We start from the raw sequence: 26,555 nt of genomic DNA, 5'->3' as shown, positions 1-26,555 counted from the left end.
GACTCTTAAAGTCTTTAAAATCAGGAAAATTCTTTTTTCATTATTACTTTTATTCTTCATGTCCTCAGTTTCTAGTATTAGGGCCTGACATATAGTATATGTTCTAGAAATGTTTGTGGAACTGAACAGAAGGGGCATTCAGAATTTCCAGTATCTCTTTTAGTAAACATCTGTGAAGATGAAAGTTGTCAAGGAATGAAAGAAATGGTTTACTGTACTGATGAGAGTGATGATCCTGTCAGCTTGTCTCCGCCCTCAGTAAATCTTTTAATTTAGACCTGCTCCAGCTCCAGGAGACTGTGCAGAGTATTTTGGTTTTCATGTGAGATTTGGCATTTCTCTTTAATTAATTTTTATTTTTAAATGAAATTAATGAATCTATTTTAAATAGTCAAATAGGACTACAAGGTTTCTAACAACAAAAATGGGCAGTGTCTTCTTCCCTAGATTCTTTCAACTCGTTTAACTCTTTCTTCTGATATTTACCTCTGTGTTTCTAAGTAACATTTTTATCACTATTTCTTGACTTTTTTTTTTCAATTTGAGGCATTATTTATTTCCTACTATAAAAGATCAGAATCTTCCTCTCTTACATATTAGTCTCTCAACTACATAGACACCACACACTCCCTTTTCCCCTTTATCCCTTCCTTCACATCTCCCATCTCAAACTCATTCTGAGCAGTATGTGTAATATATTACTGTTGTTGTTAAACTGGCATTCAGTGCTTACATTTTTTTTTTAAGGAGTTCAGTTTTTTACTGAACAGGTTACAGAAGAGGTTTAGTCAAAAAGACCAAAACTGATGTCATGTCATCATCAGACTCCTTTGATTCTTCTTTCTTTGCTTCCGCTTTCTACTCCTCAGCTGGTACGGGGAGCGGGACCTCCTGCTGGTGCAGGTCCACCAGCCCCTACGTTGCAGGTGAGGCTCTCCATGTTGACATTGGCCAGGGTCTTTGCAAACAAACCCAGCCCGAAAGGTTCGGCATTTACGCCGGCTGCTTTTAATGAAGGCATTGATCTTCTCTGTGACAGTCACCTCATCATCGTGTAGGATGAGGGCCAAGCAGATGCAGGCAGGGTCCAAGACGGAGGCAATGGCGCGGGTGAGTGCTGAGTGGATAGTCGCCCGATGAAGTGAGGGCCTCACCCCAGCCTGGCCTTAGCTTCCTCGGAAGACCAAGCACCTTAGCAGCAGCTGAGGAAATTCAGTGCTCAGATTATTATCATCCCATAAATATTCACAGCTAAGCCATTTGCTTTACTAGGATTATGGGCTCTTTTTTTTTTTTTTTTCTTTTTCTTAGAATTATCCATTGGTTTTATTATTACTTCTGCAGAGACAGCTCTCGGTGCTGTCTCTCTTCCTGCACGGATCTGAACTGTTATCTTGTTCTGCTGCAGGTCTTCATCATCGTTCTGGTGGCGTTTTGGGAAGGAGTAGGGATAGATAGAAGTGTTCAGTCTGTCATCTTTAATCAGAGTTCTTTTTTTATTTCTATTTTTTTTTTATTCTAGAGAGAGCGTATGCAAGCAGGGGAGGGGGGCAGAGGGAGGGAGGGAGAGAATCCTAAGCAGGCTCCACGCTCCACGGAGCCTGATACGGAGCTCTGTCCCATGACCCTGGGATCATGACCGGAGCCAAAATCAGGAGTCAGACGCCAGACACCCGACCAACTGAGTACCCCAGATGCCCCTCAGGATTCTTTATCCTAACATTTTTATGTAAGCATTATTCAAAATTTGTACAAAGGTAATTTCTATCAAACTAAAAGATCTGTCAAAGACCTTACTACTTCGTTTCCAGTGTTCACCAGCAAGCTGATCATACGGTCTCCAAAACAGTCTGATTCACGTGTTCAAACTGGGAGGCCTCCCTCCTTCGGGTGGGTCTGCCCTCTCCACTCTTTAAAATTGCCCTTGAAGCTCAGTAGTGGCATCTTCTTTGGGGCCCGCGTTTCTTGCTTTAGGGCATCACTACAGCTTCTATTTTTGATGCCATTGATGTAAACAGTCCATTCTGTCTTCCTGTATTTCAGATTGTTTGCGACCTTTGTATATGTGTTTTCCTTCTTCATCCTTAGCATTTGTCCCACTGTCTTTCACTTCATTTAATTGTGTTTGTCTCTTGGCTTTAGAATAGAATCTCACCTTTTCCATGTCCCCTCCTGGTCTAGGTTTGCACATCATTTTTCCCCCGGTCCCTCACCTACTGCCCTTTTGGGGATAAGACCTATCAGTTTATGAATTCGGTTATGTGTTGACTTTCTCTAGCTTGTCCTGGTAAGACGTGACCCAGAGGTTTTTCCCAAACTTGGATTTCTTTTGTGATCACTGCTTATTTTGCTAGAGGATATTTGCTCACCAGTTCTCCTGTCTGTATACCTTGCTGCGTTTGCCCACGGCTCCACGCCGCTCGCATCACCGATCGCCTTCTCTGTTCAGCCCTGCCTTTGAGATTGTGTATATGAGCGAGTTAAAATGAAGCCAAAGAAAACCTGGTATTGTGCTGTTGCTCTGAAGCCTCTGATAACCCCTCTTGAGGATAGTCTGTGACCCTATTTTTCTCTCTTTAAGTTTCTTAATGACCTTGCATAAGCATGAAAATTGTGAAAGACACTTTTTTTTTTTTTTTTTGCATAACATTTGTATAGCTTAGAGATACACAAATAAGCAGGCTTCTCAGATTAACATTTAACCACGTGCTTTAAAAAAATTGGTATCTTTCCATTTTTTGTCTGTTTTTCCCAGCCATTCGCTATCACTGGTGGAGCTGAAGAGACATATAAGATCTTAATTGTTTATTTCAGCCAAAATTTGGGGTACCTACACTATGAGACCCAGAGCCAATTACTGCAGGAGATACAAAATGAATTAAGACCAGACTGTGACCTCGAGTTATTTATGCTGTAGTAGGAGAGATAAGACAGGTATACAAATGAGGCTTATAAAAGATACAGTAAAATTAGCATTGTAAGGGAGTTCTAAACAACGTACTATGAAAATTCAAAAGGACGTGAACTTAAAACCACCTATTGAGGGGCGCCTGGGTGGCTTGGCCGGTTAAGCTTCCGACTTCGGCTCAGGTCATGATCTCACAGTCCGTGAGTTCAAGCCCCACGTCGGGCTCTGTGCTCATATACACCGCTCAGAGCCTGGAGCCTGTTTCAGATTCTGTGTCTCTCTCTCTCTCTGCCCCTCCCCTGTTCATGCTCTGTCTCTCTCTGTCTCAAAAATAAATAAACGTTAAAAAAAAAATTAAAAAAAAAAACACCTATTGAAATCAGGAAGGGCATTTTGGAATGCTACAGAACATTTCCAACTATATAAATATTAAGTAGGCAGCATGCCTCTTTGTGTGTGTGGGTGTGGAGGGGCACGGGTGGGATCTATCTTACCTGTGCCATTTTGATTTAAAAGTTCCTTCCTGAATGAGGGTCACATCCTAATGGAAATAACTTGGAATTTTTTATTCCAGTCCCAGTGCTGCTGTTTCATTTGCTAGGTTTGATAGTATTAGAGTCTGGAGTGGACACACATTGCAGTCATATGTGTTCCCCCGTCCCTTATCGGAAGGAAGTCCACTGTCTTCGTCTGGGGGCTTCTCTGAATTGTTCAAGGACCCCGCGGGAGGTAGCTAGCACAGAAGGAGAGGTAGTCAGGACCGCTTCCACCCTCCAAAGGGAAGAGCCCATACATAGTCTGCTGCTGCTTTTCAGTGCCTCGTGGGGTTCTTTTAAACACTGGTCCTCACCTTGTGACCAGTGATACTGACCCACTGCTAAGCATGCTTCGGTGGAGGAGCTTGTCTCTGTTCAGCTCAGCCAAGAACCCCCAGCTGACCTCTCAGGACAGAGCTCTTGGTATTGTGCTCTTTCAGCTCTGTGCTCAACCATTTTCTTCGTGCCAGGTGGCCCAGGAAGCTCTGGGGCAGAATCTTTTCAGACACCTGCCACTTTACAGACCCAGAACCCCTAACCCACGTTTCTCCAAGAATCCACCGCTAGGAATCAGGCAGGTGACCTCTTTTCCAGACTCCAGATGCAAACACTCATTCTTTCCTCCCTTTCCCCATGCAGTGAGGTTTATCACTCATCCTTGTAAGGCAGGCTGAGGGTACTTTTGCTCTAAAGGGAAGATTTCCCAAGTGATTCAAGGTGATTATTGGCATTCTCTCAGTATAGAAAAATGAATTTAATCAGTGATGGGTGTTCTGCTTCCTTAATGGTGTCTATCAGATAATGTTATTGTGAAGCTAAAATGAGATGGTGGTATGAAAGTTTAAAGAGCTGTAGAAACGTTATTATCATTGTTACGCTATCATTTCCCGTTTAAATCCCTTCAAAGAGTGACCTGACCCAGCTTTTCTTCCAGCCTCGTTTTGTATTGCTCCATCTCTTTCACTGTGCCTACCAGTCTTTCTTACTCTTGTCATGGTGTTTCTCCCTCACTGGACTTCTGCAGATACCATGCTTTTGTAGAAAGTGTCTTTTTCTTCTCTCTGCGTACCGAAAGCCTACATCAGTGTCTCCTCTTAATAGACCTTCCCTGAAACTGTAATACAAACCAAATTGCCCATGCTTTGGGGTTAGAAAGCCCAAAGGTTTTTTTCCTTCTCAGTACATACCACAGTGTAAAAGATATACATGAATTGGTGATCACTTATTTAATTTCTTCTCTGAATACCAGCACCAAGAGTGAACATGCTCTGTTTACTCTAAAAAGTAGCATTATTATGTTATTTGGTTCTCAGAGCACATCGTGCTCTACTATGTTACTCTTATAGGTGAGAATATCTGTTAAATCATAGGCAGAGTTGAAAGATAAGAAGCTGAGATTGGCTTTCTTCCATCTTTCTGAATGGAAATTTTGCATGCCTTCTTTTTCAAGTTATCACTGTTAGTGACTCTGTTCAAACAATGGCATCATGGAAGACTTTTTTGCCAAAGAACAATAAATTATGTGTTGATCATTGAGAAGGAAGGCTTTGTGTTGTAGAAGAAATTAAAATCTGTGGTTTTTCTGAAACTTATTAAATCTAAATCATCGCTGTTTAAACATAATGGCGACCCCTAGTGGATATGCCGTACAACTGACCAAAATATCAGGAACCCTCAAACTGATAGTCATTGTGTAGTAATCAGAGAGTAATCTTTTTCTTTGAATGTCAAATATGTTTCATACTTGAATTTAGGAATTTTGACAAAGATTTGATTTGTGAGGTCCACAGCTCTTGTTCCCTCACTTATCTGTATTTACTGTTTTTTTAAATTACTTTGATTTATACCTAACTCTGTTAACAAAAGAATGAAATGGTAAAGAACTACAGAGTGCCTCATTCAAGCTACTTCTGGGATTTTATGTCCTATTTGATCCTTATAAGCGTACATAAGTAGTTTTTACATACACACTTGTAATCACATTATGGGCGTAGTATTTTGTGTTCTTTTATCACTTGACATGATTTCATTTAGACTATCTCACATGTCTGCAGTCAGCATATTTTTAATTTTTTGTGGTGTGTAATATCTTATTATGTTGATACATGTAATGCATTCTATCTTTGCTTTTAGTTTCTTACTGTGATAGTGAAACTGTGCACATCTTATTAAAAATCTAGAAATCTCTATTTTCAGGCCCCAGGTAATTCCTGAGATCTGTTGGAGTGTGAAACCCTGGCCAGGGAATGATTCACCTTTAAGCAGCATCTTGCCTGCCCCACTGACATTGGACATGTTGTCAAATAATGCCCTGCTGTGCTCCCATGTTCCCTGACACCCCCCCCCCCTCCCCCCCGCTTCACTTTGAGGAGACCTGAGGTACATTGTTCTGTATCCCTTCCATGACAAATTGTTGCCCTGGCAAGTAAGCTAAGGTGGGAATAGACTTCCAAAATTATTTTAATCCAGCCAGGACATAGTGTCCTCTCCCAAATATGTATTGACTTGTCAGTTACTTTTGGGAAAGGAGACATGATTTTCCAGTTAAAAGATTGGAAAATCCTGCTGGTAGAGTCATAATTTATCTAAAAAGCTGAAAACTGAATATTAATTTTAACTTATTTTGGTCAGAATCTATTCAATGGGGTATGATCTTTGAATTAAGATTTCATATCATTTTAATTTTCTTCTTTATACTTAACTATTTTCTTGATGTTCTATAATGAACATATATTATTTTTATATTCTGAAAAAGGTGAGTTTTCTAAATTATAGCATCCCAGTGAACCCTATAGAAAAATATATAAAACATTCAGAATCTCATCCCCTAGAGATCATTGCTGTTAACATTTTACTGTATTTGCTTCCAGTTTTTTCAATGCATGTGTAAAATATATTTATAAATATTATATTTTAAAAAACAAGCTCCAGTACATGGGAATACAACTTTATAAAATTCATACAGATTGGAGAGTGATTATTTACAATCAAAAGGATTATCTACAGGGGCGCCTGCCTGGCTCAGTCAGAAGAGCATGCTACTCTTAATCTCAGGGTGGTGAGTTTGAGCCCCACATTGGATGTAGAGATTACCTAAGGAAAAAAAAAAAAAGGACTATTTACAGTTTCATTATTAAGCTCCCCTGTTATACTTAAAGAAATTCAGTTCCTAAGAATTCATTTTATTTGGGGGCGCCTGGGTGGCTCAGTCGGTTGAGCATCCGACTTCGGCTCAGGTCACGATCTCGCGGTCTGTGAGTTCAAGCCCCGCTTCGGGCTCTGGGCTGATGGCTCAGAGCCTGGAGCCTGCTTCCAATTCTGTGTCTCCCTCTCTCTCTGCCCCTCCCCCGTTCATGCTCTGTCTCTCTCTGTCTCAAAAATAAATAAAAAACGTTAAAAAAAATTAAAAAAAAAAAAGAATTCATTTTATTTGTTTTTTTTTGTTTTCTTTCTTTCTTTTTTTAATAACTTCTCTTGAACTTGAAGCCAGGTATGTTGCACATTTGAGCCAAGGTTCTGTCAGAAATCCATGTTTTTGCGGCATTGCGCTTTGTGGGCACTTGAGGAATGCTCACTGAATAAACTTGTCAGGCATTTACTGAAACTGCAAATTGACCTTCTGGTTCCATTTCTGACAAGCTACAACAAAATGATTGTCTTGCTTTTAGACCCAAAAAAGACCTGGTCTGCTTGGATGACTAAATTCCTGAAAGAACTGAGATAAACAGTGCAGAGCATCATAGTAATGTTGCTTGGTGAATAGAGTGTTGTGAGGCCTGTTTTGTGTGGGGTTTTTTGGTTTTGTTTTGTTTTATTTATTTTTTTTTGCTTGTTTTGTTTTTTGTACCAGCTCAGTAGATCGCTTGCTAAATGTCATCTGACTGTCAGTTTCATCAGATGTCTGTATTTTTGTTACATTTCCTTGTGATTTGATCTCTGATAACGCCTAGATAATCCTGAGTGGAAATGTTCATTCTCTTTCATTTTTCCTCAAATGTATCAACTCCTTGTTCCCCTATCACTGGTCTGTCATTTTTTTTGAAACAGTTTTTATTTTTAACCTATCTTATCTTCTTTCTCCTAATTAATTACATTGAAAAATACAAAGTAAAAGCAGGAGAGGATGATAAAAAAATACATAAACCTTTGGTCCATCCTTTGTGAAATGAGAATCCATGCTCATTCTTTTCATCTTTTGGATCATTAGCTGTCTAATTCAGAAGCCCTGTGTTTCAGAGCAGGGTGGTTTGGTCAGTCCTAGAAGATCTATTTATTTAATTTAAAAAACAATCCATGATGGGTAATTCAAATATATATTTACTGTGACACCTTACCCCCCAAAGTAATACAAAGCTAGTGTTTTAAACTTAGTACTCTATAAGTCAAACCAATTTCTCTGTGCATACTTACAGGCAAAGTAGCTCATGGGTACTAATCTGATTTCCTTTCTCTATAGATCATGTGACAATGCAAATAAGAATAGCCCTTTTCTCTTTTTTGTTCTCTATTTAAATTTAATTGGACTATGTTTTAAATTATTTCTCTGATGAATGGCTGAAAACTTAATTTGGAGGGACTTTTTGCAGAATCATGTACGTGAAAGCAAGTGATTTTTTTTTTTAATTTGAATCCGAGTTAGTTAACATATAGTATAATAATGATTTCAGGAGTAGAATTTAGTGATTCATCACTTACATATAACACCCAGTGCTTATCCAACAAGTGCCCTCATTAATGCCCATCATCCATTTAACCCATCCCCCCACCCAAAACCCTGCCAGCAACCCTCAGTTTGTTCTCTGTATTTAAGCGTCTCTCATGGTTGGCAAGTGATTTTTTTTTTTTTAAAGAACTATTATCTAGCTGCTGACTATACGTCCTGAAGCATTTAGATGTTCCTAAACTACATTATTAATTCTGATTGTTTTCCTCCTAACAGTCTTGGGAGAATTTTCATAACCTTTTCTTTCCCTTTCTTTCCTTCTTTCCTTCCTTCCTTCCTTCCCCATAATCTTTTCTGATTGAGAACCAGTGGAGTTAGACAGATCTGGGTTTGAATTCTTCCTCTTGCCATTCCCTGCCTCTGTGTGGCTGCATAAAATAATCCATGTCTCTGATTCCTTTTCTGTAAGTTGAAAGTGTTACTGCTGACTTTGTAGGATTGTTGTGAGGAGTAAATAACATATGAAAACTTCTGTATGCACAGTGCCTAGCAAAAACAAACCTTTAAATGTTAGCTTTTATTATAGACTGGGAGTTGGTAAGCTTTTTCTATAAAGGGCCAGATAGTAGATATTTTACACTTTGAGGACCATCAGTCTCTATCTAATTACTCCGTGTACCTTTACAGTGTGAAAGCATCTACAAGGCAGTATGTAAACAGATGGGCATGGCTATGTTCTGATAAAACTGCTTATAAACAGACATGGGCTATAGTTTGTTGATTCTTTATATACTAAGAGATGAAGCAAGGTGTGAAAATACTAAGAACTCAGTATAGCTCTTCTGTGAAATGGATTATCAAAAGAATTTAGGTTGATTTAAAACTTCAGTTTACAATCCCAGGCATTACATTTCAAAAAAATTTTTTTAACATTTATACATTTTTGAGATACAGAGAGAGACAGAGTGCAAGCAGGGGTGAGGCAGAGAGAGGGAGACACAGAATCCGAAGCAGGCTTCAGGCTCTGAGCTGTCAGCACAGAGCCCGACGCGGGGCTCAAACTCATGAACCCCACGAGATCATGACCTAAGTCAGATGCTTAACTGACTGAGCCACCCAGGTGCCCCCAGACATTATATTTCAAAATATCAGTGTTAAAATAGGTTCTGCTCTGTTAATATATTTTATATTAAAAATTTCAGCTGCCAGGAACCATCAAAAATAAACATTTCTAGATCCATAAAAGCACTTTAGTGGAGAGCATTCTAAGATATATTCTTCTTGCCTTCTTAAAAACAGTATATGAGGTGCACCTTGGTGGCTCAGTTGGTTAAGTGTCCAACTCTTGGTTTCAGCTCGTGGTTTGTGGGACTGAACTTAGGGTGTTTCTCTTCTGATTATTTTACCTGTTTATTTCCCACTTCCCCATATTCTTGATAAGACAGTGAATGTTGATAGGACAGAGAATGGGGTTAGGCCAGGTACTGGAAAGGGGCAAGTTCAGTGGTGATTCTAGTTGAAAGAGGTTGACTCAAAAAGCTATGTTTGCATAATAAGCACTATAGTTTTGCTTAAATAACATGTTTATTTGGAGTAACTTATAGTGAAGAGGCTAAAGGTCCCCAAGCTATTCTTTGTACCATTATGCAGGATTAGGGGGTCATATACACCCCTCCATCCCCCCCACACCCTCAATTCTTAAAGTCTTTGGGGTGCATGGGTGGCTCAGTCAGTTAACTGTCCAGTTTTGGCTCAGGTCATGATTTCACTGTTCACAAGTTCGAGCCCCACATCAGGCTCTGTGCTGACATCTCAGAGCCTGGAGCCTGCTTTGGATTCTGTGTCTCCTTTTCTCTCTGCCCCTCCCCTGCTCAAGCTCTCTCTCAGAAAATAATAAACATTAAAAAATAATTCTTCTGGAGTGGCCTTTTCACTTTCTCTCCTATTTTGCTATTTCTCTCCTATCATCTGTTGACAGTTATGACTCTAAGATTATATTTTTTAGCCTGGATGTCTTTTTAGGTATGTATATTGAAGCTCTCTAATGGGGTAATAGTACCTGCCTCAGAGTGTTGTGAGAATGCCATAAAGTGCTCAGAAAACTTTAGCTACTATTGTTATCAGATAACCATATTCCAAATTTCCTTTTTTAGAAACCGAGTCAGCAGTACAGAAAGAACATAGAAACCAGACACCTGCTCCATCCGCAGCTCAAACTTCTGCTCCTTCTAAGTACCACCGAACTCGATCTGGGGGAGCCAGGGATGAACGATACCGATCAGGTGAGAAAGAACTGAAATTTACCAGCAGAATAGTTTTTAGTGACTGTAGTATGAACTCTGTATCCTGAAAGCTTTTAATGTTTGTTTGTTTGTTTCCCTTGAAGGGCCAAGCAAGTCTATATTAATTCATTCATCAGTCATTATCTATTATGTGCCAGGTGTGATAGATACTCAATATTTGTTGGGGCTGCAGCCCCAAATATGACGTTTCTGCACTCAAGGTCAGAAGGGGAGCCAGACAAGTACAAAGGCAACATGAGTACATAAATAAGAAAGTAGAGGGCTAGGGTCACATGAGATGGTACTGAGAGAGCTCAGTGGACTCTGTTGGAAGTGGCCTCTGTGTTTGCTGGAGCTATGGATCAGTCTTTTTACTAATGGAACTGGAACAGAAACTTACAATGAAATTTCAAATTAGTAAACTCTTAAACTTTATTTCTTCTGACCCAAAAGGGACCCATGAGATGGGAAAAGGCAACATGCTGTGGGAACATGCCCCTGCAATATCATGGCCAGGACCGATGAGCAGAGAAACAAATCATAGACACTCAGGAGGACTGGTGGCATGGCAAGCCCGTCCCATGCCCACCTACTGTCCACTGTGCTAAGACAATCTCTGCAACACATTTACTGTCTTCAGAAATAACAGAATTGGGGTGCCTGGGTGGCTTAGTTCAGCATCCAACTTCAGCTCAGGTCATGATTCACGGCTCACGAGTTCAAGCCCCACATTGGGCTCTGCACTCACAGCCTGGAGTTGCTTCAGATTCTGTGTCTCCCTCTCTCTCTCTCTGCCTTTTCCCTGCTCATGCTCTGTCTCTCTCTTAAAAATAAATAGACACTTAAAAAATTTTTTTAAAGAAGTAGTGGAATTAAGTCACCAAACTAATTGCAGTGTTCTTTTACTTTCTTCAGATTTTTGACTCCTGTACCAGCTAACCTTTTAACCTTTTCTTGAATTAGAAAACAGGGTGAAGGGCACCTGGGTGGCTCAGTCAGTTAAGTGTCCAACTCTTGATTTCGGCTCACGTCATGATCCCAGGGTCAGTTGTGGATCAAGCCCCTCATTGTCTTCAGTGTGGAGCCTGCCTGGGATCCTCTGTCTCTCTCCTTCTGCCCCTGTCCCCCGCTCATGAGCATGCATGCTCTCTCTCAAAAATAAATAAATTAAGAAATAAAAAAAAAGCAGGGTGTGTATCATATCCTTTCAGAAACTGATTTAGAGAAAATAAGGAAAAGGACATGGTTGTCGACCTGTGTCAGACATTTTGGGAGCTGATTTTATTAGATAGCTATTTTTATACACTGAAAGGAAGGAATGAGAAGTGTTACATAAAAAAAAAAAAACAAAAGTAGAGGTTAGGGGCCCCTGGGTGGCTCAGTCAGTTGAGCATCCGACTCTTGATATCAGCTCAGGTCATGATCCCAGGGTTGTGGGATCAAGCCCCACGTTAGGCTACTCACTGAGCTTGGAGGCTGCTTGGAATTCTCTCCCTTCCTCTGCCCCTCTCCCCTGCTCAAGAGCACCCTCTCTCCCTCTCTCTTAAGAAAAAAAAGAGGTTACATGCCACCCCAGAATTTTCCCTTATACCTAACCTGGTCTTGATCGATCAGAGGAGGCTTTCTCAGAGAGTGAGACATCTAAACTGTGTCACGGCAGACAGACTGAGGGAAATAGCATCAGATAGTAGACCTGAAAGGAGTTCATTATGGAATGTAGAATGCAAGAACCCGGAAGTAGGTGGGAGATGAGGCTAGAAAGATGACCAGGGATGAGATCTTAAGGAATCTTGAATACCATTAGAGGGTTTCAGCGGAGCGGTTACATTTGTATTTGTTCTAGTAGTTTGCTCCATCTACAGACCAAGTGTTCTACCATTACTGTATCCCAGTGCCTGGCACCGGGCCAAACATACATAAGAGCTAAATAGATATTTTGGAGAAAAGAAAGAATAAAAGTAGTTGTTCGTTAAAGAGTGGATTAGAGGGAGGTACAATGGGATATAGAAAAACATCTCAGGAGCTCCTCTTTGTTGCCAGGACCCAAGCCTGATTTCCCGGGCACTTTTGACTCTGGGGCCCAGGTTCAGCAACAGTGGGTTCTGACCAGTTCAGAAGGGTTTCGGCCTCTAAACTCTCATCTCTGGACTTCTGAGAGTTTTGTGGGGGTTCCCCCGCCTTGTTTGTTTGTTTTTACAGCATATAATAAAAGAATTAGGAAGGAACCAGAAAGATGATTCTCTACATCCTATATCCAGGCTGATCACATACAGAGAAAGGCTATAGTGACCTTTACTGTAACATTTTGACCTCAGTCAACTAAAACCTAACTGTGATCTCTAGCCCCTTGCTCTCTTGTACCAATTCTTTCAGATTTACCCCAAATGTGGGAAAGTGTAGTCTGTGAACCAAATGTCGGTTAGCCAACTGTGTTTCTTAGTTTGGTGCAGAGATCTTGAAGAGGGTTTAAGAGTAAGGTTTGGGATATTTGTCTCGCAGGGACTTTTTTTTTAAGGTAGTAGCAAGAAGACCAGAGAGGAGGTAAAATAGGGAAGAAAAGGCCATTTAAAACCCTGAAGATATTGAAAGATATGAGAGTACCACAGTACTATCATGAGGGGAACATGAAAGTGGAGGCATGCAAGCATGGATTTGGGGTAAAAAACACATTTTTCAGTACATTAGGAATTAACTAAATTGCAAAGGAAAACTCAGCAAATTGCGGCTTCTAATGAATAAGAAGGAATCAACAGCAGCAGCAGAAGTAGAGCAAATAAGTTGTAGAAATTGTTGGGAGTCGAACTTCACCTCTTTGTCACTCCATCTTTAGGAACGGTTACGTTTACATGTCACATGCAAAAGTGGCATAAGAATGGAGGGTGTGTTTAGTAAAATGACAAGCATTCACAGTAAACTGAGAGGTACACCGAAAGGATTTAATGGTGTTATTAAGTGTAACTAGAAAATCCTTTCTTATTTGCTGGAGGCTTATTAATACCTATGACATTTCAACTAATGTTAATCAAATCTAAGTAGACTTAGTATTTCATGTTGCAGACATGGTATAAAGAGCTTATATTTATTCACAGTCAGATATGATCCGATTCCATTCTTTGTGCTTAGTCAAGAGGTTCTGACATTTCCAATACATTTGCTAGTACCTTTTTTTCCTGCACATCAAGGCATGATACAATTTCTACACGTGTGTTATGGTCACAAGTGTAGAAAATACACAGTTGATGCCTGAGATGGAAAGTGATAGTATGGTTAAGTAATTCTGACAACTCCTTTAAAGCTCGGTTTTTGAGTAATTAGCTACCTCAAACAAAACAACAACAAAAAAGGACTTCAGAGTATTTGTATCGCCTTTTCAGCTGAAACGTTAGTGCTGGAAAATGATACCCAGCTTTCACATGTGCTTCTGGCAGAGATATCCAAAGTCAGCTGTGTCTGGGGACTGAACTTCGGAAGTGACTTCTTATCAAAGATCAAGATGAATTGTATGGTGGTAAATGAGTCAAATCCAGTTAAAAGAGTTGCCTGTTCTTATCAATAAGAGGCTTTGCTAATGTAGTAACTGTGGACTTCTTGTTTTGACACCAATATATGGGCCAGGGCTTACCGTGTTAGAAAATAGATGGGCGGTTTGATTTGTTTTGTGTTCTGCTGACAGAAACCTTACAGCAGAGAAGAACATGCTGTGTAGTTATTAATTATCCAAATGTCATGGGCCTTGTAAAGCTTGATTGTTGTGAAGAATTCCCTAGTTTTAGCAAAATACTTTTGGAAGTGTAGTATTTAAAAAAAATTTTTTTAATGTTTTTTTATTTTTGAGAGAGGAAGAAGAGACAAAGCACAAGTGGGGAAGGGGCAAAGAGAGAGGGAGACACAGAATGGGATACATGCTCCAGGCTCTGTGCTGACAGCAGAGACCCCAACGTGGGGACCGAACTCATGAACTGCGAGATCCTGTCCTGAACCGAAGTCGAATGCTTAACTGACTGAGCCGCCCAGGTGCCCTGGAAATGTAGTATTTTTAATTAATAAGTCTGAGCATTTGATTTGCTCTTGTTGAGGAAGTGCTTTTTCTCAGTATAAGCAGTTAATCATTTGTTTTCCGGGACAGCTAAGAACCATGATTTCATCTAATACAAGAAGAACACTTTTCACATTTTAACATGTCTGAAATCAGGATATGTTTTATATAAGATGGCATCATAGATTCAATAAGATATGGCAATCTTGATTCAACTAAGTAAACCTCAGGGACACTAAAACAGAATAACATAAATGCAGTATAAAATTATTTCGGAGCCATTAATAAGTTGGTACTGTGGTCTTAAAGGTAACAGCACAACAGTTTGGCAATATCTTTAAAACTTTGAATATCAATACCTTTTTTCCTGGAGATTCCACCTCTAGGAATTTATTTTACACAAACACCTACAAGTGTGCACAAAGATATATACGCAGACATTTGTTGTAATAGCGTTCATAATAATACAGTGGTTAAATAAGTTACAGCATGTCCACACAAAGGAATTCTATGAAAGTGGATTTTAAAATCCTTTGAAAAAGAGGTAGATTTTTTTGTGCAGATATGGAGAGATGTACAAAATATATTTTTAATAAATGCAAGATAGTATGTAATGCATGACCTGATTTTTAGAAATATGAATAACAACATTACACATATTAAGAACACAGATACAGAAACCTGGAAGAATAGGTAGCAAACTGTTGAGGTGGGATTAGTTTTGAGACGCAGTGGATCTCAGAAAAAATTTCACTCCAGCATTATATGTGCTTACATCTTTTTCCAATATGTATATTAATTTTTTCTAATATGTATACTAAGGGTTTTTTTATTGTGGTAAAATGCAAAATACATATAATGTAAAATGTATTCATATTATTTTTAAACAAAAAAGTAGCAGTTTTTTTCCTTTTATTGAGGTAGTATTATATTAGGTCAGGTATACAACACAGTGATTTGATACCGTGAAATGATCACCACAGCGAGTCTAGTCAACATCCACCACCATGCGTAGCTATACAGAATTTTTTGTTGTGGTGGTGAGGACTTTTAAGATTCATTCTCTTAATTCTCAACTTTTCAAATGTACAATGTATTAGCTACAGTTACCATGCTGTACATATATTCCCATGACTTAATTATTTTATAAATGGGGGTTTGGGAAAGATAGTTTTAAAAATGATAGCCCTGGATAAATGATTTAAAGCAATAAATCAGTTATTGTTCTTAATGATTTTTACTCTAAGTATGGATTCTTCTGACTTAGTAATGGGAGCTAAATGCAACAATAACTCCCTATGTTACCCTAATAGAGAACTTTCTTTCTCTGTCTAAATCTGATCTCTGGGGCGCCTGGGTGGCTCAGTCACGCTTCTGACTTAAGCTCAGGTCATGATCTCATGGTCTGTGAGTTCGAGCCCCTCATTGGGCTCTCTGCTGTCAGCACAGAGCCCGCTTCGGATCCTCAGTCTCTCTCTCTCTCTCTCTCTCTCTCTCTCTCTCTCTCTCTCTCTCTGCCCCGCCCCTCCCCCACTTGCTCTCCCTCAGAAATAAACAAACATTAAAAAAAATTTATATCTGATTTCTGTCATGGTGGCATTTGCTAAGGGGGCTGCCACTGGTATACCAAGACTATTTTATTTCCATATTAATACTCTTCCTTATGCCAAGGAAAGTAAATTGAGTTTAGTTCAGTTCATCAAGAATTTATTGTAGACCTGTGAGTTGAGACAGTTTAGATTCTAGAGAAGCACAGACAGAAACCCAAGAATCTTTTCTTAAACACAGGTATCCTTTATAAAAGGTAGAGGCAGAAAAAAAGAGGGGATGACAGGGGAAGGAGCCTGGGAACTGGCACTGTTAAGGGCAGGCTTCATGGAGGTGTTGAAGTCTGGACCAGTTTGAAGGGTGAATAGCTGTTTGCTATATAGATATTCCAGGTTAAAGAAAACGTAGTCTGGGGTGCCTAGGTGGCTCAGTCGGTTAAGCATCCGACTTTGGCTCAGGTCATGATCTCGTAGTTTGTGAGTTCGAGCCCCGCGTCAGGCTCTGTGCTGCCAGCTTGGAGCCTGGAGCCTGCTTCCCATTCTGTGTCTCCCTCTCTCTCTGCCCCTCTCCCACTCATGCTCTGTCTGTGTCTCAAAAATAAATAAACATTTAAAAAAATTAAAAAAAAAAAAAACGTAATCTGTACAAGGGAATGTGAAATGCACGTGAAATTTTATTTAAATTTAAATTAAATTAAAATTGCATTTTCCCTCTCCACTAGGCATACAGTATAGTGCCAAAATTAATGTGATACCCTAATGTTCCAGAATTTAATAGTTGCTGTCTCTGTCATAATTAAAAATGTTAAAGTGGTTGCTGCCTTAGAAGTCGGTGAAAATGGCATGACTACTTGATGGCTTGCAGGTACCTCTTTGAACTGTGCTTCTCTACTTAATGATTGAACCTGTCTAAGCATCTGCCTTTTAGTCTGTCCATATCTGCTAGTCTGTTCAGTCTGTCCATATCTGCTGGTGTGTCTGGCCATCTGGCCATCCATCCATCCATCTATCTAAATAGGTAAGGGCACTTAGTGTTTGTTCTGCCCCTGATACGTAAAGCCCATCTATGCTACTTTTGCATCATGTCGTAACCACTTCATAAAAACAAGCCAAGAATAGGAATAGCTACTTTAAAACTGTAAAATAACACTTTCCAATTACCTCTTGGGAAAAGATGAAAAAAATAGTTCAGTGTTGTCCATAGATGTAGGGAAACGGGCACTCTCATACCCTCTCATACCTTGTTGATGGAAGTGTTACAAATGAGATTGAATTTTTTTAATATGGCTTTTTTATTTTTTAGAGAGAGTGTGCGAGTGAGAGAGGGACAGAGGGAAAGAGAGAGAATCTTAAGCAAAGCTCATGCTCAGCGTGGAGTCCAACATGGGGCTCCATCCTACAACCCTGAGATCATGACCTGAGCAGAAATGAAGAGTCGGACGTTCAACCAATTGAATTACCCAGGCGCCCCTTTTTGAATATGTTAATTGACCTTTATTCTTCTTCTATAACCTACCTGTCCAGTGCCTCAACTTATTTTTTAAAATTGAGCTGTTCTTTTTTTTTTTAATTTATTTACAAGAGTTTTTTTTTTTTTTATTTTAATTATAAGGATGCTAACATTTAAAATGCACTAGAGGTGTTAATATGAGTAGACAAGGCAAATCAACTAGAGGTGTAAGAATTAGAAAAGAAAAAGTAAAACTGTATTTGTACTTGATACGATGTTTATTTAGAAAATCCAAGAGAGTGGGGGTGTCTGGGTGGCTCAGTCAGTTAAGCTTCCGACTTTGACTCAGGTTATGATCTTGTGGTTTGTGAGTTTGAGCCCCATGTCAGGCTCTGTGCTGACAGCTTGGAGCCTGGAGCCTGCTTCAGATTCTGCATCTCCCTCTCTCTCTGCCCCTCCCCTGCTTGTGCTCTGTCTCTCTCTCTCTCTCTCAAAAATAAATAAACATTAAAAAAAAAAAAAAGAAAACCCAAGAAAGTCAATAACAAAATTAATCTAATACAATAATTCAGTCAGGTAGCCAGATATAAAACTAGTTCAGAAATCAGTAGCCTTCATATATGCAAGCAATAACCAATTAAAAGATATAGTAGAGCAAACCTCACTTACAAAAGCAATAGAAAAGATAAGACATATTTAGGAAAAACTTAAGAAATGTATAAAGCCTTTACAAAGGAAACTTTAAGACTCTGAAAGACACAACATAGACATGATAAATGGAAAAGCATTCCTTGTTCTTTGATAATTCAACATCACAAAGATGCCAGGACTCCCTAAATTAGTTTATAAATTCAATCCAGTCCCAACAACATTATTAAATTTATTTATGGAGCCAGAAAACAGGTTTTTGAAGTTCATTTGGAAAAATAAACATGTAAGAATAGGTAGGAAAACACTGAGAAAGAAAACCTATGAAGAGTGACTATACCTACTAGATATTAAAACACATTCACTCTAAAGACTCTATAATTAAAACAGTGTGGTATGGCAGACAAAGTGGCAGATAGACCATTGGAATAGAATAACATTGGAATAGGATAACAAGTGCAGAGGGGCACTGGGGTGGCTCAGTAGGTTAAGCGTCTGACTATGGCTCAAGTCATGATCTCATGATTTGTGAGTTTGAGCCCTGCATTGGGTTCTTTGCTGTTAGCACAGAGCCCATTTTGAATCCTGTCTCCGCCCTCCCCCCCCCCCTTCTCTTTCTCTCTCTCTCTCTCTGTCTCTCAAAATAAATAAACTTTAGAATAACAAGTATAGAAATAGAACAAAGTACATCTGGGATTTAGTGTATAATAAAGATAGCATTGCAAATCATTGGGACAGAAATGTACTTTTTAATAGATGGTGCTAGGACACAGGGAATAATATAAAGTAAATCCATATCTCATACCATATGCCAGGAAAAACTTCAAATGGATCAGAGATCTAGATTTAAAAAAAAAAAAGGTAAGTACTAAAAGAAAACACCAGTGAATTTTTCAGTAACGTGGGCTTAGAGAAAGTCTTATGGGAAAACAGCTGGAACTCAAAATCCAGATGTGATGAAAGACTACATACAAAATGTTTTTACTGCAGTAAAAAACACACACATATATATATATACCCTCTTAAAAATTTTTTTTAATGTTTATTTATTTGGAGAGAGAGAGAGAGAGAGAGAGCGAGCGAGCAGGAACAAGGAAGTGAGCAGGGGAGAGGTAGAGCGAGAGAATCCCAAGCAGGCTCCACACTGTCAGCACAAAGCCTGACTCAGGGCACCATCTCACAAACCATGAATGACATCATGACCTTAGCCAAAATCAAGAGTTGGATACTTAACCAACTGAGCCACCCAGGTGCCCCGCCTTCAAAATTTTTAAGTGTACATTTCCATATTAACTATATGCATATTGGTACACAACAGCTCTTTAGAACTCTTTGATCTTGCATGACTGAAACAGTGACAACTCACAACTCTCTGTTTCCCTCTCCCCCTAGTCTTACTACATCTAAGAATTTGAGTACTTTAGGTATCTCTTGTAAGCAGATTTTGGTTTTTTGTGATTGTTTTAGTTCACTTAACCTAATGTCCTCAAGATGCATCCATGTTGTAGCATGTGAGAAGATACCCTTCTTTTTTAAGGTTGAATAATAGTCCATTGTATATATCTAACACATTTTCTTTATACATTCATCCATTCATGGGCATTAAGGTTCCTTCCATGTCATGGCTGTTGTACATAATGCTGCATTGAACATTTGTGTGCAAATATCTCTTTGAGACCCTGCTTTCAGTTCTTTTGGATATATACCCAGAAGTGGGATTGCTAGATCATATGATAGTTTTATTTTCAGTTTTTTGAGAAACCTTCCATACTGTTTTCCATAACAGCTGCACCATTTCACAGTCCCACCAACAGTGTGCAAGGATCCTAATTTCTCCATGTCCTCACCAACACTTTCCTTTCTTTTTCTTCCCCCCCCCCCTTTTGATTTGTTTTCTTTCCAGTAACTATCCTTTTTTTTTAAGTTTATTTATTTATTTTTGAAAGAGAGAAAAAGCATGAGCAGGCAAGGGGCAGAGAGAGAGGGAGAGAGAGAACCCCAAGCAGGCTCTTTGCTATTAGCACAAAACCTGACATGGAGCTTGAGATCATGACCTGAGCCGAAATCAAGAGTCGGACACCTAACTGACTGAGCCACCCAGGCCCCCTTTCAGTGGCTATCCTGATTGGTATGAAGAGATATGCCATTGTGGCTTTGACTTGCATTTCCCTGATGATTAGTGATGTTGAGCATCTTTTCATATGATTGTTGTCCATTTGTTTATCTTGTTTGGAGAAATGTCTGTTCGAGTCCCTTGGCCATTTTAAAATTGGGTTACTTGTTGTTATTGAGTTGTAAGTATTCTTTAAATATTCTGGACATTAGTGCCTTATCCAATACATGGTTTGCAAATATTTTCTCCCATTCCATAGGTTGCCTTTTCACTCTGTTGTTTCCTTTGTTGTGCAGAAGCTTTTTAGTTTGATGGAGTCCCACCTATTTTTGCTTTTCTTGCTTGTGCTTATAGTGTCATATCCAAGAAATGATTAACCCGTTCCAGAGTTATGAAGCTTTCCTTTTATGTTTTCTTCTAAGACTTCTATAGTTTCATGTCTTATGTTTAAGTTTTTGATTTATTTTTAGTTAATTTTTTTTTACATTTATTTATTTTTGAGAGAGAGGGAGAGACAGAGCATGAGCAGGGGAGGGGCAGAGAGAGAGGGAGACTCAAAATCCGAAGCAGGCTCCAGGCCCTGAGTTGTCAGCACAGAGCCCGACGCGGGGCTCAAACTCAAACCGCGAGATCATGACCTGAGCCGAAGTCGGACGCTCAGCCGACTGAGCCACCCAGGCACCCCTTTAGTTAATTTATATGGTATATGGTATAAGATAAATGTCCAACTTCATTCTTTTATATGCAGATATTTCAGTTTCCTGGCAACATTTGTTGAAGAGACTGTCATTCCTAATTGAACAGTCTTGGCAACCTTGTCAAAGACCATTTAACCATACACACAAGGGTTAATTTCTGAGCTATTTTATTGCATTGGTCTATATGTCTCTCTTTATGCCAACATTATACTATCTTGGTTACTCTGGCTTTCAGGAAATATATATATTTTGAAATCAGGAAATATGAGGCTTCCAGCTTTATTCTTCTTTCTTAAAATTGTTTTGGCTATTCTGAGTTCTTTGAGATTCCGTATACATTTTCTATTTCTTCAAAAGTGCCAGTGGATTGTTACAGGTATAGCATTAAATCTGTAGATCACTTATATTTTAACAATATTAACTCTTCCAGTCCATGAACATGGAATGTTTTTCCATTTGTTTCTTCTTTAATTTCCTTCAGCGGTTTTCATGGTATACAAGTTTTTTGCCTGCTTGATTGTGTTTATTTTAAAATTTTTATTATTTTTTATGCTACTATAAATGAGATTATTTCCTTCCTTTCCTTCTCAGATAGTTAATTGTTTGTGTTGAGAAACACAACTGGTTTTTGTATCCTGATTTTCTATCCTGCAGTTGTTGAATTCGCCGATTAGTTCTAACAGTTTGTGTACATGAATAAAATCTTTAGGATTTCCTATGTATAAGATCATGTCATCTGCGAACATAAATAATTTTACTTCTTCCTCTCCTTTTGTATACCTTTTATTTCTTTTTCTTGCCTAATTACTCTGACCAGGACATCCAGTACTATGCTGAAAGAAGTGGTGAGAGCAGGCATCTTTACCTTGTTCCTGATCTTAGAAGGAAAAGCTTTCAGCTCTCGCCGTTGACTATGTTGCTGGCTGTGGGCTTTTCGTTTATGAATTTTATTATTTTGAGAGAATGTCCTTCTATTCCTAGTTTGTTGAGTGTTTTTATCAAGCGTGTTGAGTTTTGTCAAATGCTTTTTCTGCATCTATAATGGTCATATAATTTTTGTCCTTCATTGTGTTAATGTAGAGTCTTACATTTGTTGATTTTCATATGTTGAACATCCTTGCAACACAGGGATAAATCTCACTTGGTTATGGTACATAGTCCTAAATATAAATATGAATATGAATGTTTTTATTTATTTATTTTGAGAGAGACAGAGACGGCGTGAGTTGGGGAGGGGCAGAGAGAAAGGGAGAGAGAGAGAGAATCCCAAGCAGACGCCACACTGTCAGCACAGAGCCCAGCGTTCAGCTCGAACTCATGAAACCGTGAGAACATGACCTGAGCCAAACCCAAGAGTTGGACGCTTAACCAGCTGAGCCACCCAGGCGCCCTGGTACATAGTCCTTTTCGTGTACTGTTGAATTCAGGTTGACAGTATTTTGTTCCATATTTTTGCATCTGTATTCATCAGGGATATTGGTGTAGGGGTGTTTTTCTTTTCTTTTTTTTTATTTGAAACATAGTTGACATACAGTGTTACATTAGTTTCAGATGTACAGCATGGTGATTGAACAAATCTATACATTATGCTATACTTACTGCAAGTGCAGTTGTCATCTGTCACCATACATCGCTATGACAATACCATTGACTATATTCCCAGTGCTGTACTTTTTACCTTTGTGACTTATTCCATAACTAGAAGCCTGTATCTCCCACTCCCCCTTACCGACTTTAAAAATTTTTTTTAACTTTATTTATTTTGAGAGAGAGAGGGAGGGAGGGAGGGGCAGGGAGAGGGAGACACAAATAGGCTCTGTGCTGACAGAGCCCAGAGCAGCCCTTGAACCTACAAACCCTGAGATCATGACCTGAGCTGAAATCAAGAGCCAGATGCTTAACTGACTGAGCCACCCAGGCACTCCTTTCCTTTACTCATTTTTCTCATCTCCCTACTCCCCTCCCCTCTGCCACCATCAGTTTGTTCTCTGTGTTTATGGGTCTGTTTCTGCCTTTTAAAAAAATCTGCATTTAAGTTTTTTATTTATTTTAAAAATTTCAGTGTGATTATCATTCAGTGTTACATTAGTTTCAGATGTACAAAATAGTGGTTTAATAATTTTATACATTACTCAATGCTCATTATGATGTGTCATCACTGTACATTTTTTCGATATTATTGACTTCCCCATGCTCTACTTTTCATCTCTGTGACGTCTTTATTTTATAATTGGAGGTTTGTACCTCTTAATGCTCCTTATCTATTTTGCCCATCCCCCACCTGCCTCACCTCTAGCAACCACCAGTTTCTTAACTGCATTTAAGAGTCTCTTTGAGTTTTGTTTGTTCCTTTTTTTAGATTCCACACATAAGTGAAATCATATGGTGTCTGTCTTTCTCTGACTTATTTTACTTAGCATGATACCCTCTAGGTTCATCCATGTTGTCGCAAATGGCAAGGTCCTATTATTTTTAATGGCCGAGTAATATTCCACTGTATATATATTCCGTATCTTTATCCATTCTGTCGATGGACGCTTGAGCTGCTTCTATATCTTGGCTATTACACACAATATTGCAGGAAGCGTGAGGATGCATATGTCTTTTTGAATTAGTGTTTTTGTTTTCTTTGAGTAAATACCCAATAGTGGAATTACTGGACTTTTTGGTGTTTCTGTTTTTAATTTTTTTACCTTGTTTTCCACAGTGGCTACACCGATTTACATTCCTACTGACAGTGTACCAGGGTTCCTTTTTCTCTACATCCTCACAAAACTTGGTATTGTCTTTTTCATCCTAGCCATTCTGACAGGTGTAAGGTGAGATCTCGAAGTGGTTTTGATTTTCATTTCCCTGTGGTTAGTGATGCTGCGTGTCTTTTTATGTCTGTTGGCCATTTGTATGCTTTCTTTGTAAAAATGTCTATTCAAGTTCTCTGCTCACTTTTTAATTGAATTATTTGTTTTTTGGTGTTGTGTAAGTCCTTTATATGTTTTGGATGTTAACCCCTTCTTGGATATATCATTTGCAAATATCTTCTCCCATTCAGTGGGTTGCTTAGTTTTAGGGGGTTGTTGTTTTGTTTTATTTTGGATTTGTTTTGTTTTGTCTTGTTTTTTGCAGTATCTTTGTTTGGCTTTGGTTTTAGGGTAATGCTGGCCTCATAAAAATGAATTTGTATTTCTTCTTTTAAATGAGAAGTATTTCTTCTTTAGTTCTTTGAATGAATTTGAGAAAGGTTGCTGTTCTTTAAATGTTTTATAGATTTCTACGGTGAAACCTGGGCTTTTCTTCGTTGGGAGGTTTTTATTACTGATTCAGTCTTCCTAATAGTAATTTGTCTGTTCTGATTTTCTCTTTCTTCATGATTCAATCTTAGTAGGTTGTATGTTTCTAGGAATTTATCCATTTTTTTAGGTTATCCAATTTGTGGTATAGTAGTCGTCTCATGGTAGTCTTATAATCTTTTTTATTTCTGTGGTATCAGTTGTAATATTTCCTCTTTCATTTTTTATTTTAGTTATTTTACTCTGTATTTTTCTTTTTTAATTTTTTAAAAATCTTTATTTCTGAGAGAGAGAGAGAGAGAGAGCATGAGCAGGGGAGGGCAGAGAGAGAGGGAGACACAGAATCCAAAGCAGGCTCCAGGCTCTGAGCTGTCAGCACAGAGCCCGACGCGGGGCTCGAGCCTGTGAACTGGGAGATCATAACCTGAGCCCAAGTCAGACGCCCAGCCGACTGAGCCCCCCAGGTGCCCCTGTATTTTTCTTAATCTAGCTAAAGATTTGTCAGTTTTGTTCATCTTTTCAAAAAACCAACTTTTATTTTTGCTGATTGTTTTCTGTTTTTCAAATTTATTTTTTTTTAATTTCTGTTATAATCCTTGTTATTTCCTCTTTTTACTAACTTTGGTTTTAGTTTGTTCTTTTTTGAGTTCCTTCAGTATAACATTAGGTTATCGATTTGAGATATTCCATAAAAAATTTTTAAAAACCTTCTGTGTGGCAATAAACTACCACAGTGTCAAAAGACAAATGACAGATTGAAAGAAACTATTTCTGACATTCAGAGATAAAGGGCTAGTGAAGAACTCTTAAAAATTAGGGGAAAATAAATGCAGAAACCCAGTAGAAAAATGATCAAGTGACATGAATATTTACTTTCACTTACCAACAAATATTAAATGATCCTTAAATCCGATGTTTAATCTCATTAATGATAAAAGAAGTACAGGGGTGCTTGGGTGGCTCAGCCAGTTGAGCGTCCAACTCTTCATTTCAGCTCAGGTCATGATCCCAGGGTCATGGAACTGAGCCCCACATCAGGCTCCATGCTGAGTGTGTGGAGCCTGCTTGGGATTCTCTCTCTTTCTTTCTCTCTCTCCCTCTCTCTCCCCCTTCCCTTTGCCCCCTCCCCTGTTTGCACGTTCTCTCTCTCTCCAAAAATAAAGTAAATCTTAAAATTAAAAAAAAATAATAAAATAAAGGAAGTCCAAATTGAAAGTATACTGAGACACCATTTCTCAGCTACCAAACTGGTAATAGTCAAAAAACCAAGATAATACATTCTGCTGGTGAGGCTATGAGGAAACAGACACATAGGCACATTGCTGATAGTAATACAGTATGATACAACTCTTTGGAGAGGAACTTGGCAAGATGCAGCAGAGTTTAAAATGTATTCACTTTTTGACTTAGGAGTCTCACTTGTTGGAATTGGCCCTGAAGATATACTCTCATCAGTATAAAAGTCTACTTGCACAAGACCCTTTGTTGTATTATTGTTTGTAATTGTAAAATATCGGAAACACTTAAATGCCCACACTTAGAATAGTTGAGTAAACTAACTTATATAATGGAGTGCTATGCAGCTTTAAAAAAAAAATGAAGAGGGGCACCTGGGTGGCTTAGCTGGTTGAGCGTCTGATACCCCAATAGCACTGAACACTCCTTCTTTTAAGGTCTTGGTTTCTAAATACCATTCTCCACTAAGAGAGGTCAGGGTTAGCTTAGTTGGTTGAGCGTCTGATACCCCAATAACACTGAGCACTCCTTCTTTTAAGGTCTTGGTTTCTAAATACCATTCTCCACTAAGAGAGGTCAGGGTTCCTTAGAGAAATGTTTAATTCTAGTGCTGGAGAAGGGAACATACCTGGAACATCTTATACCAGAGAACAAAAACTGCTCAAAATGATGGGAATATGTCAAAAGGACGTAAGAGCCAGTTTGATTTGGCCTCGTTGGTCAAATCTGGGGTATTAGGACCATCAAAATAAGTAATGGTAGTAACAATAGCCATAGAATAAAATGAGAGTCAATAGGTCTGTATTGATATAAATAAATTGGGAGAGAAAGGGATGCTTTTTCTTATAGTAGAAAAAGTAACTAATAAATACAGAAGGAATGATAGAGTTATTAAATCAATGTTTTGTAGCCATTATGGTAATAATTGATTCAGCCAAGAATCATCAATGAATGCTAAAACCAGTAGGTAAAAGTTCAATGAAGTATGTAATATTTATATCATCTGAAAAACATTCACCCATAATTTATTTGTTAATTACACTAAGGGAAGAATAATAACCTTACAATGAATTACTTTAGTAGACATCATCTTAACCAAGTAATCAGTTACTATCACCAGTAATAGGGCAGACACTTCCTGACATCATGTT

General features: G+C 38.7%; 1 protein-coding gene and 1 pseudogene across 4 annotated transcripts in view; one reads left to right on the top strand and one right to left on the bottom strand.

Moving 5' to 3' along the window:
• The window catches only part of DIP2B (disco interacting protein 2 homolog B), a 225,249-nt gene that overhangs the window by 116,953 nt on the left and 81,741 nt on the right, over positions 1-26,555 (top strand). For all 4 annotated transcript variants that reach the window (XM_019419347.2, XM_019419345.2, XM_019419346.2 and 1 more), the window contains exon 3: positions 10,261-10,389. In XM_019419347.2, the coding sequence (XP_019274892.1) occupies positions 10,261-10,389 (129 nt within the window). The remainder of the gene's footprint in view (positions 1-10,260; positions 10,390-26,555) is intronic.
• LOC109249271 (60S acidic ribosomal protein P1-like) lies at positions 785-2,426 on the bottom strand (annotated as a pseudogene).

The sequence above is a fragment of the Panthera pardus genome, unplaced genomic scaffold (genome assembly GCF_024362965.1).
Source record: "Panthera pardus isolate Hobbes unplaced genomic scaffold, ASM2436296v1 HiC_scaffold_6, whole genome shotgun sequence".
Taxonomy (NCBI): Eukaryota; Metazoa; Chordata; class Mammalia; order Carnivora; family Felidae; genus Panthera; species Panthera pardus.
Note: the sequence above shows the minus strand (reverse complement) of the source record. Positions and strands in the feature narration are given on the sequence as shown.